This window comes from Coffea arabica, chromosome 4e (assembly GCF_036785885.1).
Source record: "Coffea arabica cultivar ET-39 chromosome 4e, Coffea Arabica ET-39 HiFi, whole genome shotgun sequence".
NCBI lineage: Eukaryota > Viridiplantae > Streptophyta > Magnoliopsida > Gentianales > Rubiaceae > Coffea > Coffea arabica.
The window spans coordinates 11614344-11628052 of record NC_092317.1 but is presented as its reverse complement, the minus strand read 5'-3'; the positions used below and the strand labels follow the sequence as shown (position 1 = coordinate 11628052).

General features: G+C 32.5%; 1 protein-coding gene across 1 annotated transcript; it reads right to left on the bottom strand.

The window, feature by feature from the left end:
* Nucleotides 1-345: 345 nt before the first annotated feature.
* Nucleotides 346-1496, bottom strand: LOC113740768 (major allergen Pyr c 1-like). The gene is made up of 2 exons (XM_027268293.2): nt 1230-1496; nt 346-773 (listed from the first exon to the last, which is right to left on the bottom strand). Exons 1-2 carry the CDS (start codon nt 1411-1413, stop codon nt 475-477), a joined length of 483 nt encoding a protein of 160 aa, XP_027124094.1. The 5' UTR covers nt 1414-1496; the 3' UTR covers nt 346-474.
* Between the last annotated feature and the right edge of the window lie 12213 nt (nt 1497-13709).

Below are 13709 nucleotides of genomic sequence, written 5' to 3'. Positions count from 1 at the left end.
GTCTTCTTGGTCCCTTAGCTGCGGTTTAGAATATTTTCATTTTAAACTCTCATATTTTAATCTGTAGTATTTTGTGGAATTGGTATCTTTAGCCCATTACTAAAGTGTTTTTCAATAATACTGATTTATTTTCTCCCCAAGATCCAACTGAATTATTAAGAAGATTAGATTCAATTCCTAAACCTTTCCCCTTCCCCTCTCCTTTGACGTTATCTTGTGATATTTGTGTGTTAAACATCTAAACCTAAAATTTTAAGGAAATTTTTAGGCTTATAGAGAGTATAAACTAAATATTTTATAAGGATAAAACATGACGATAACACAAAGTAATTTAGTACAACATACTTTGTGAAACTTGACGATAACAAATTGCAAAGATCCTTATTGCCAAATCAAAGACACTAAAACCAAGAGAAGAAACAGAAATCCAAGAAGGAAACTGAAAGATTACAATGACCAAATTTTGAGAGATGATTAGGCATAGGCATCAGGATTTTCAAGGAGATAGGCCTCCACAGCCTTGTACATTCCCTCAACTTTTTTTTTGCCTGCCTTGATGTCCTCTTCTTTGAGCGTGAAATCTCCTTTAGTGTAGTATTTGCTAGTCACCTTGGAGACAGTTCCACCTTCTGAAGTCGGCTCAAACTTGACCTCATAAGTGATTTTCTCAAGGTTTTCTGTCAATGAGCCGCCTTCAATCAGAGTGTAGTTATATGTGTAGGTCTGTTCATTGAGCTCATCAATTTGGTACTTCAAAGAGCCAAAGTGGCTGCCTGCAAAGCATTGACAAGTTGAGACACAATTATGTCTACTGTTTTATAAATCATGGCAATGAATTCGATGTGGACTCTACATTACAAATCGTCTAATTGAAGGTTTTAGAAGGCATAGCATTTACACAACATGATTCTTAAAAAATAGATTGCAAATTTACTTTTTCTAATGTTGGAAATCGTTTTCATGCACTGTCAATGCAAATATTTATTTGCACTGACGACTGTGGATAAATGATACATGACCTCTATTCAAATTTAGATTTCCTTTTTACATACATCCATGCCATCAAATTCAAAGAAGTCTTTGCACTGTTAATGTAGAAAAAATCATCAATACTTATATTAAACGGCAACGAAGTTCAGATGTTAAAAATTTTTCTTTTCTACTCATGAAAATAGTATTTGGATCCAAACGCTTTCAGAACATTCCACGGCATCGGCTTGTAATCTTACCTTCAACAAAGTTAATTTGCTTAATGCTTCCAGCTCCACCATTGCCCTGTGTGATTTCAATGCTCTTAATGGCTTGTGGCATAAGTTTTGGGACCAAATTGTGGGAATCTACAATGGATGCTTTGAAAAGCCTTGCAGGAGCAATTGGGGAAGTGTATTCCTCATTGAAAGTTGTAACACCCATGGCTATATATATATATATTTCTTCTTAGGAGTTTTGGTACCAAAGAGTAAAAACTGGAAGAAACTTAGATAGCTTGGAGCTTTTCTGTGATGCTGTGGATGAAAAGAAATGAAGCTATTTATAGACAAAGTATGAAGAAAAATTTTTTTTCTTTGCCATGAGTATCCTTTGCAAATGAAAAGACAATAATGTTAGCAAAAAATCCAATGCATTTTATTTCTCGTTTGGTCTGTATGTTTTTGTCAAAGATAAAGGCCACTCTATTGACACAATCAAACATTGTTTTTTTCCATTGACACAATCAAACATTTCTTTTTCTTAAAGAAAAATTCAACCATGGTTCAGTATATTCGTTTGGGAAAATGCTTGAAGTATTAGACATATAGAACTTGAACATTAACAGGACAGAATTCAGGACATATATATGTGTCTTCCCATTTCCTCCATCTTCTACTCTTTCGTTTTGTATGTATTTTCTTGTCTGTTAAATATCTAATAGTTCTAAAGCACGACAAAATTCAGCATTCTAAATATGAAAGTGGCCACCTTGATTGGATTATGCTGTGTCTTTTTTGACGCAGTTTTTCATTCTTGAAATTATTGTGCATTGAATAAAATTCTTCAATAGGCTATATTTTGAGAAACTCAATATTTGGGCAGCTACAAATGGACGGCTATTGTCTTTACATGCTGTTGCAAGTTTTAGTGTGACGGGGATATATATGCCCCTAAAATTTTCAATTACCTCAAGAAACTTTTGCTGCTTAAGTTTTTGGTCTCGAAATTTGATATGAAGTCTTTACCCTTCCCAAACTAGAGAATTAGAGACTTAATTAGTTATATGCTTTGTTTTTTGTTCATGTTTTATAAGTTAAAAATATTTTCTTAGACATCTATTTATATACACAAAATTAAAACCTAATTTTAGTCCACCTAATTAAGGGTGACTTGGACAGCTTCTCTTTCACTTTCCTAATTTGTATATTTTGATTCATTATAAAACAAAGTTCTAAGTCATTGTTAATCTTGGGAGAAATCTGTGTAATACGCTTGAATTTAAAAATGACAAAAAAAAAAACATATAGTAAGATGGGAGGAGTAGATGACAGTTGCGTTTATGGGACTATAATGAGATGCTCTATTGTTGTCTATATAACAAAAATACATCTCAACTACAAAAAAATAAAATAAAAGAATTACTTATTTGAAATCAGAGTCTATAATTAGTTAAAATAATTAATCTAAAACCAGCCCAAAAAGTATTTGCAAAGGATGTTTAATTCTACTGTCAATCAAGATGTATTTTAGTACCAAAACACTCATCTAGCTTCAGTTCCTTACATGTAGTAACGCCTAAAAGTTTCCCATGCATCTTGACCGTCATGCATATTGCTTTGTAAGTATCTTTAACTTCCAAAGCATATTACTCCAACTTCTCTTTCTCTCTTTCCTTTTTATTATATATTTTCTTGTCTGTCAAGAATATAATATCCTAGAAATGAAACAAAATCCAGCATTTGGAAGATGAAAAACAGGCCATCCTGGTAGGGTTGTTGTATGTCTTTCCATATAAGGTTTTTTCTTTCCTTTTTTTCTTTAGGAAATTATTGCACCGTGAATACAATTTTTGTGTGAGAAAAATCACTGGGCAGCTACAAGTTGACTCCAATTTGTATTTACATTTTGTTCCAAGTAATAGAATAAAACAATAAACATCTGTTTTTAGGCCATACGTACAAATATTAGTTTTCCATGTTGAAACATACATTCTCATTACGGTTTCAAAAATAGTTAATATATTCAAGTTCCCAAAGCTTATAGTTTATACTTGTGAAGAAGAGGTGCCAGTTTTGCATTTTCCGAATGTGTAAAATACTTTTTTCCGAGTTGATTCATCATAGAATCTCTCACCTTCTTTGGCAATTTTGACAAACTACATCTTTTCCAGTGGTTTTCAAAGTCGAAATTCTTAAAAAATGAATGGCTAAGTTCAGTAATAGTGGTCTAAAACTCATATAACTAATATCCTGATTAATTCATTCTTTGAAAGAAAACACAAGTAACTCATTACTTGTCTTAATAGAATAAAAAATAAAAGAAAAGGAGAAAAAGAAAGAAAAGAAGGCAGAAACCAGAAAGGAAAGGGCCTCAAATTCGGACTTTGGATAAATGTAAGGCATTTCTGTATCATAATGAACTAAACATTTGCACATTGAAAACTAATAGTTAGAAATCGTACTTGGTGTTGACCAAACCTTATATATCTAATGCCTAATGGTGCAATCGAACAACACGTAAATAAAAATTAAAATAAAAACTTTATAATAACATAAATACAAGAAGTCATCACAAAGTTGTTACTGGTAACAAGCTACTAACAACAGAAAGGAAAAAAAAAATTTCACTGAGCTCCAAATTCTTTAAAAATTTCAGCTTTCTGAATTACAAACTATTATATGCATAACAAAAGGCACAATAGGACATTTAGTTCTGTTGATACTTGCATAGCCTTAGAACTAAAGTTTATTCCAAAACTTCATCAACCCTATAGAACATGAAAAGACAAGAAAGTAACAAAAAAGACGTGTAACAAAAAATTGCTAACTGTGGAGCAGTGGAGGGAGGAATCCTCACGTGTTAAGGCCAAGAGGCTTTATTCAAATCCCAGCCCGAGCCTGAACCGAGAGGAGCTAGTTGTCGTAGTTGAAAACGGTCGGGTCTTCGAGATAAGACCAGAGTCAGAGTTAAAAAGGACTTTGCCTCTAGTAACTTAGTAGGACTTATACTCATAGATGGGATAACTACTGAGAGTGAACGAATAACTCTAAACTCCTTCATGACTATCCAGGTGAAGCTTTATAAATAGTGGACAGATGGATCAGAAAGAGGTACAAAAAAATACAGCACATTTATTCTGCTCTATTCCATTATTCTCAGACTCTTAGATTGACTTGAACGTCGGCGTCGGAGTCACAATGAGGAGATAGTCCCGGGAGGGGAGATAGTCCCATTGTTCGGCTCATTGGGGGAGATAGTCCCGCTGTTTGGTTCATTGCAAGTCAGTTCGATTGCTCCTATTCAGCGTCCTGTTTGGATTGTGCTCTCGGCATATTCTCCACTAACCTATATAGTTTGGTACTTAAACAACCAAGCAGGCAATCAGGGCAATCGAGAAGAACGCTTTCATATAACGTCAAAGTTATACATAGCTCGGTATGATTCAAAAGTTCTACAATATTTTCATTTTTAGTTTCATCTTGAGTGAAAATAGTTCTATAATATTTGTGGTGACAATTAATGATCGTTTAGTTGTGTAAGCTGTTACATTTCTTTCGCTTTAGTCATAACAAGAAGTATACATGTATTTTGTTGTGTTAAATATCTTGCCAACATAATGAAGACCTATTGCAATTGAGTTTGTTTATCTTCAGCACCAAAATTAATTTCATTAGTCATATAGCATGAATGTTGTTACACATGATAATCAAAAACAGAAAATAATTTCACCTGAAATGGTAAATTGAATATGCTTACTGCTAAAATCTACATACTCAACAACTAAATTGATGGTGAGGATGACGAAACAAGAAGCCACCAAACATCGCCATTCAATCCCATATTTCTTGTCAAAATCCTGCCTTAGCCAAAAATCTGCACAACACTAGACAAATATGGGATAAAAAAAGTAGCAGATAGATACTCCATCATCATAATTTTGAAGTGCAAGGATTGAATACATACCAATCCCTTTTGGCATGGATTTTTGATGCTGTGAAGGTTTCTTTCAAAACTAATTGATGAAAATCTTGGCACATAATCTCCCTTTACTTGTGTCTTTTCCTTTTCCCAACTCCCAACTTAAGGTTTAACAACTATTAGTTTTATCCCTCCTTGTTTTTGTCTTATCATTTTGTCATCGTCAGATGTCGGGGATACAGCTGGTAAGGAATAAAATTATCCAAAACTCTCAAGGATTGGTTATGTTTCTACAAATTTGTACATTCCTGTGGGTTGGGTATAGGGATGGCGGTCACCCGCCCCGCCGGGGGCTAATGGGGAGGGGGTTGGGGCGGGGGAAATTTTTTTCCCCCGCTTAGAAATGGGGCGGGGGGCGGGGGAGTGTACCCCCGCCCCGCCACCCGCTTTAAAAAAATAAATATATAAAATATATATGTATATAATATATAATTTAATTAGTTACAAACTTATGATAGTGATATTATTAGTTATATGTATTATATAATGTCTATTAGTATATATAATATAATTGATATTATTAATTATACTAATAATTATATATGTGTACTAATACAAATTATTAATTGATTATACTAAATTTACTAATACATTTATACTAAATCCCTAATTACACTTAATACAATAACATTTTTTTCTTAAAAAAAGCACAAGCACAATAATGAATTAGTGATTGTATTTGTGTCAAAAGTGAAAACTTGATTACTTTAGTTATATTTATTTCATCATGTTGGATTGTATTCAAATAATTTTTATTTGATTGTTTTTATAAGTTTCAATTGTAAAATTACATTGAATAATAATTTGATGATGTATTGATATTTTAATACTTGATTATTTGCTAAAATTTAACCATAATAAAATTATATAACAAATTTTTATTAGTCCCGCGGAAAAAGCGGGGCGGGTCGGGGACGGGGCGGGGGATGGGGGAGGGGTCCCCCGCTCCAACCCCGCCCCGTTGCCATCCCTAGTTGGGTAGTGCCATATCCCCTCACGTCTTTGTATGCTTTCTACAAATCCAACACTTTTGAAGAGAGAGTCCTACAGGCTTTCGGATCTGGTTTGATCAGTTGAATTCCTTGAAAACTCAGAGGCCTGAAACTAATGGTGAGCCTACACAACTTTTGAGGTGTGATTTGATGGCAATCTTGCGTTTGATACAAAATCATGGCTGGGTTGAGGAAGATGCTTCTTTGATGGAGAAATATTTACATTGTCAATGTGCTTGTTTGATATTTTCAACGGTGCGTTGTTTTAGGGATTTCAGGATTCTATTTTCATGGATATTAGTAGTAGTTTCTGTTTGTGTTTAGAGTTTTGCAGCATCAGATGCTGAGTGCAATTTTTGTAGTAACTTTTCACTTTTGTTCTTTTTGAGTTCTGAAGCATCTTACCATTTTTTACCTTTTTTTTTTTTGGTCCCCAAGAAAAATCATCCCTTCTTATGTTATGACCTCTTGAACGACTTTCTTTTCTGCCCAGCTTTCACCATCTTTTTGTTTGCCTAGAGATTGTTTGTTCAAAGAGTTGGAAGGAAAGAAGCCCTGAAAGGTTTAGGTTTAAAGAGTTTCGTTGGCCACGTTGACACCAACAAATGGGAGCATAAAATGCTAACTTGCAAGAACCAAAATGTGGTGATTTTATTTTGTATGGCCAATGCTTCTTTGACACTTATCCACAGTCCAGACCCATTGCACTAAATATTAATGTTTCCTGGTTACAGTTTTCAAGCATTTTTTTTATGACCTCCTCAACTACTTTCTTTTCTACCTAGCTTTCACCATTTTTTATTTTTCAAGAGATTGTTTGTCTAAAGAGAGTTAAAAGGAAAGAAGATCAAAAAGGTTTAAAGAGTTTTTGCAAGATGATAATAATAATAAGAGGTATTTTGACTGTAGTGAAAACAAAGACTTTTGTAAGATTATAATAATAGTATGAGACGTTTCAATGGTAATGAAAACAAAGAGTTTTGCAATATGATAATAATAGTACGAGGAATTTTAACGGTAGTACGTGAAAACAAAAAGTTAAAAAGTTTTGTAAGTTGTTAATAATAGTATGAGGTATTTCAAAGGTTGTGAACATGATAGAGGAAAAATTGAATATATGTTCTGCCAAGTGTCTTAGGCTCGTATTTTTTTGGTATTTTCTTTTCTTTTTTTTTTTGGATAGCTTTTTTCATGTTAGACTAATAAAAAATAAAAGCAGTCATGGTGGCTTTTTTTAAAAATTTTCTTTTCCTATACAAATAAAAATGCTATTTGAAGCACTAAGGAGTTTGCTATGAATTGTTATAATTTTTGTTGAAACAACATACATTGTGAACAAACGACTTCACCAATTTCCAGAGCAATTTCTGAATACAACTACTTGAACAAATGACTGGACTTGACCAACCTCCAGAACAAGTTCCGAATATAACAACCTGAAAATTGAGATAAGACAGGCTAAATATGTTAATACTTTTTGTTGATGCAATTGTCAGCACAGGCTACGAGATAGCAAAGCTTAATCAACTAGTTTTCCATCTGGTTTCCTTCAACTCTAAATCAATAGATTCCGGTCAACTTCTGCAAGCATTTCAACATGGGAGAGAATCAAGAGTGGAGTTATGTACAAGTGAGGGGGGCAATTTGAAAAATTCCAAAAGTATATATGCACGAAAAGTTTCATGACATTTAATTTTGTCAGGTATTTGCATATACCTTGAAATTTTCAAATTTCCTTTCTTTTTTTGTATTGCCCCCTAAATTTCTAGAATAGTTGCATTTATAACCTACCTTAATATGGACACAATCAAAACGAAAATAAGATATTGTATGAAAATAAAAGAAGAATCTGAAATTGGGTACATTAAACTAAACAAATCTTCTTCATTTGAACTAATTTTTTCAAGATATTCTTTATAAATGTCCAGTCTTTGGTGGAGCCAGGACAGAAGGACCTATGGCTAGTGAGGGTAGTATTATACGCCTGAAATGATGTCATTATTATTATATAGAAAGAAATTTGAATAAAGATTATGGTTATATTTTGAGCTTTTTGTATTATAAAAGTATTGAAATAATTTCTTATTCAAGTAGTAATCAATTTTGTGATTTAATAACTTTAAAACAGTTGTATTATATGAGAGATGTCTAAAAGAAATTGATTATTTAGGGAGATAAAGGGAGGGAAATTAAAATTTTTCATAATATACAGGGACAATGTTAAAAAAAAGGTAATTTTAAAAAATTGAGGAGCAGGCAATTAAGAGTTTAACATAAAAATTTTTGAAAGTTTTAAGCTATTCTTTAAATTTTATAAATTTGAGGGAGGTAATTGCCTACTCTCAGCACCATGTGGTTTCGTTATCACTCCTATGTCTAGTGTACAAAATCACCTGTCGTATTGATTATGTATTTTTCTAAAATAAATAAAAGAAAAATTTTGCCTTTCTTTGTTTTTATAAAACATTATAATTTCATTAAAATCTTCATTCCTATGTCTAGTGTACAAAACCACTTGTAATACTAATTATTTACATTTTTTAAATTAAAAAAAAAGAAAACTTTTGTTTTTCTTTTTTTTAATAAAACATTATAATTTCATTAAAATTCATACTAATGGCAGGAGTTATATCATCAAATATACACAAATATCAAAAACAACATATTTGAAAAATGGATACTACAGATCTTAGATAAAAATTACATTATAAAACTCCAAATTTAAAAATTGAGATAAAATTATTGTAGATCCACGAATATCTGTGGATGCTTTCAATCACTAGAGCTGCTAATTAACTATTTCAAATTCAAATATTATAGTGAAATCTGTCAAATATACCCAAAAATTTCCAAATCTAATAGTCATGACCTAAAAAGACTGAGATCCAATAAAAGAAAAATGAAAAAACTATTTAAAATTCTCATTAGGAATCCTCAGAAAAGAAGAAAATTCTCACTAGAAAAGTTTAGAAGATGGGAAAACTCGCGCTAGACAACTCTAAAAAAGAATAAACTATTACTAGAAAATCTTAGGAGAGAATTTAATTACACAAACGAAAAGAATTATTAAGAGAACTCCTACCATGAGAAAAGATCAGAAAATTTTGATCTTTCTCCCATGGAAAAGTTGAAGGAGGCTTTGATGAGATAGTTTTTCTAGAGGGGAGAGCAAGTTACAAATTAGAGTCATCAAGAAAATAAATGCAGAACTATTATTAATTCTATTTATTAAAGATAGAGCAATGTGGCACCCAGGACATATGACGCAGCGGTTGAGGGGTCGGTCTTGAGTTGCTGGCTTCCCCATTGACCAGGATTCGTTTCGTACCCGCTACGCTGCATATCTTGACTCGTCCGGGAAAACTGTATGGGGTTATCGGCTTCCCTCCGATTTGGTGTGCCGGCTCGGATCCTAAGGGCTCGGGTCGGAGCATGTTCCGGATTACCAAAAAAAAAAAGATAGAGCAATGTGGTGACCACAAAGCTAACTATTTCACCTTTCTTAGTACCATACTATACACTGAAATAGTTGCATCCCTGGTCTTGAGGTGTTAGATCCACCACCGCGAAGTAGAATCATCTTCTGTGCACAAGGTAAGCTCCTACTACAGGTAAAAAGTATTCGGCTAAGGCCATCAAAGCTAAGTTTTAACATCGTAAGCCCACATGTGGCCCTAACCAATAGCTGTATTTGGATATCAAAATTATCCTTAATATTGTTTTATTTGCATCACACATATACTTTCTAATTACTTTCTTATCATTTCAATCACTTTTTGTCTCATATATATATACAGTATATCACAAAAAAATGCTATACTAATTATTTTAAATAGAGTCCTATTCAAACACACCAATGCGAGACTAGCATATCGGGGCAACCCTATCATACACCATGACTACTTCAGAACTATTGCAATGTTGGACAATTTGATTGGTCATTTATTCATTTCGTTCTCAAACCACTATATAACATGAACTTTTGTTTGTGGGTGTTGTGTTGGCCTTGGTGTATTTTTTGAAAATTATTATGAAGATGGCTGATTCACACTTTAATGAGTACTATAATATTATGCGTATTTGAAAATTAACAACAAAAAAAAACATAAAATACCTACACCTGATGATGCTCAAAAATGCTTGCAAACTTATACTTACTCAAGATTAAAAAGTAGTAACAGTTATATGTAAAATGAAGTTAAATTTAATTTTCACACTCTTGAAGTCAATGATATCCGTCCATTTCCCCCTCGGTAGATTGATATTCTGATGAGATGTGTGATCAGAGTCTTGTTTTGTGTCTTGATCAACGGATGGATTTCTCTATCTTTATTCCTTCTACGAATCATACCTAGGTTATTAATCCAGGATTGTTATTGATATTGAAAAGTTTCATTTTAATTATTGTTGAAAATGTTAGTTATTCTGTTCAACTTACCAACTTGTGTTTTATAGTTTTCAGTTTTTCCATTTTTTTGGACGCTTAAAATATTTTTTTTCTGATTGAGAAATGCTTATTTCAGTTTTTCCATTTTTTTTATTCTTAAAATAATTTTTTTTTCTGAATAGAGAAATGCTTAAAATCCCTTACCTTCTTACAACTTTGTGAGTTGTTTTAGATAAATGACATTAGAATTTTAAATAGAAAAGTGCACTAATGGTTTTTTTCTTCTTTCTTTTTTGCTATAAAAGTTGCACTTATGTATATCCTACTTAGAGGTATTTACCTACATTGAGAATCCTAATTCCGAAAACTTGAGCTTTGTTAAACATGAGCTAATATAGTTTGATTCTGCAAAAACTTCTTGAATTGTTAAGATATATGCACCAATTACTTTACCGTCACGGCATACACCTTTTTTTTTTCACTAGCAGGGAAAAAATTAAAACTAAGAAGCAAAGAAGGAGTACAGAGATTAGAACCCATAATTTCTAATTCCTGAAAGTTCAACTTTAGACACCAAACTAAAGGCATATTATTCCATGCAAGTGAACACGTATATGGTTTTGGTGTGATTACAAAATTCTATAATATTTTTTTATTCCTATTTTTTAAAGTAAAAAATGTTCTATAATCTTTGTGTTGACAATTAATCATCTTAGCACTGTAAGTTGATATAATTTGTATTGCCTTAGTCATAAAAACAAGTATAAATGCCCTCTATTGTCTTGGATCTCTTGCTCATCATCAGTGAAACATATCGAATTGAGTCTTTTTTTGTTCTATTCTTTTGTTTAGTACTAAACTCAATTTTGTGATTTTGTGTAGAAAGTGGTACCTAGAACCCCTTCTGCTCTCCTAGTTTAAAAAAATAATAAAGTCACTACTGTTTTTAGACATAAAAAATTAAAACATAAGAAAAGAAAATTTTAGACAGGCTAACCATGACATAACCAGCACAAAGTGTCAATCACATATATATATTAGAACAAAGAAAATGATTACCTTCAGTCCCTCCCGTCCTTCTTAGGAAAAGGGATGTAGTCCTACTCCTTAGGAAAAGGGAAGAGAAATAAAAGTGGAATACCCCGAGGGTAGGCTGCTTACCAAAAGACACCCAAAAAAATTGTAAGATTTTATATTTTAGAAAAATTAGAAAAATATATTTTCATAAAAATAGCAAAAATTTTTAAAAATATTTAGCCACAATTGATTTCTTCTTCTTAGGATAAGGGTGGGAGTGTTGGAGCAAATGTAGGAAAACCTTACACAAAAAACAAAAATCAAGCATACACGTAAAACCAAAAATGACAAAAAACCAAAGAATGATCAAAGAGTCAAAAAGCAAAAAAGTAGTATATAAGCAGCATCATAATTAGATGAGGGTTTTCAATTGTATTTTCTAGAAGAGAAAAGAGGAGTATTTGTAGCAGGAGTGATAGGGTTTAAAGAAGTTTTGAGGGGGTTTCAGGTACTATTTTCCTTTTAAAATGATTGGATTGGATTATAAGATGAGAAAGATTATAACTACCAACTTTCTACTTTTTGCCGTTGGTTTTAGGTGCCTACAATGCTGCCAGCGCCACAATCAGCCAATTGCCTTCATAGGCACTTAATCTTTTCAATCAAGCTTTTGTGTCTTGGTTAAACAAAGGTTTGAACACATATTGCTTGGCATGATGAGAAAGTGATTGAGAGGAGGCAGGAGGGGATACTGGAAATAGTTTGGAGAAGGGAGGATGAGAAAGTATCTGGGTAAGAAAAATGTATGATTACTAGACATTTGGAGACAAATATTTTGCAAATGTGTAAAACACACAAAGTACAGCATGGATGCAATAGACAGTGACGATATCTAAAATATGGAAGTTTATTCAAAGAAACAAAGCAAGAATACATCAATGTAGCATTTTTAAACTTTGTTGAAAAGAGTGTTTGGAAGGAGCTAAAATATTTTACATTCAATAGTAAGTTTGGGAATGGCCAATAGAACTGGCAACTCTCTCCTGCACTTTTTTGTAACCCCATCCATACAGTCAGTTCATCTTCTTAGCTCTTTCATTTTATTTTTGCCTCTGTTAACTTTTCACTAACATGAACAGCCTATCATTTAACACAGTAACTTCCCTGTCCAAGTAATTGACTCTTTGCTCCACTCGTAAACTCATTAGGTTCATATAAACCAATGACACACAATGGAAACTCAGCCGATGCTGCCATCTCGATAAGGTCGGCCAATGCTGCTATTGCAAATTTGGCTATTTTGATAGGGCAAATTTGAATCAATTAACTAATATGGAAGAATTTAACAAAACTGTTCAGTTCAAGGATAGCAATTTGATTGGTTGGGAATAGCAAACTTAAATGAAAAAAAAAATTCTTGTTGTAGTTCTGAAAATTGGACAAACATTTTTCCTTAAAAACTAGCTTTTAATACAATCGACATGGAACACATATGTTATTTTTTTTGCACGAGGTTGGTGGGGTTTTAATATGCATAACATAGAATAAAATGCCAAGAGACGGAGGATCATAATCAAAATAAGACAAATTCATCTTCAATACCGTAGATAAGAGGAGGCACCATCTTGCTGAGATAGTAGGATGTCTAATTGAAGGAGAAGATGATATATAGTTTTTCCAACGACCATCTTTTGATGTAATTAAAAAAAAAAAACAAGTTTATTGAATATTTTCTCTCATATTACCTTCAATTCAATTGGTTTCTTTTATGATTTTTGTTAACTTCGACGCATACCTGACATCTTGCAGTCGATAAACATCAATGGACCTAAATTTGTGACTAAGTTAAAGTTACTTATCGTTTGCATAGAAATAGTTTTAATATCTCTATATATAAAGCATGAGCACCCTCTGACGTTAAAATTTTCTGTCATTTAGTAGATTACCTGATATATCTTCATTTGTTAGACTTTTACAACCCACCTTTCCTTCTTTCTCTTAGCCACTCTCCTTTTTTCCTCTTAATAATATACTAAATGACTTCCTCCAAATTACCACTAATCCATGACACTCATCCAGTGTTTCAAAAAAAATGATAATTGCAAGTTACATAAAGTTTTCTCACCCTTTGTTCCTCTAATTAA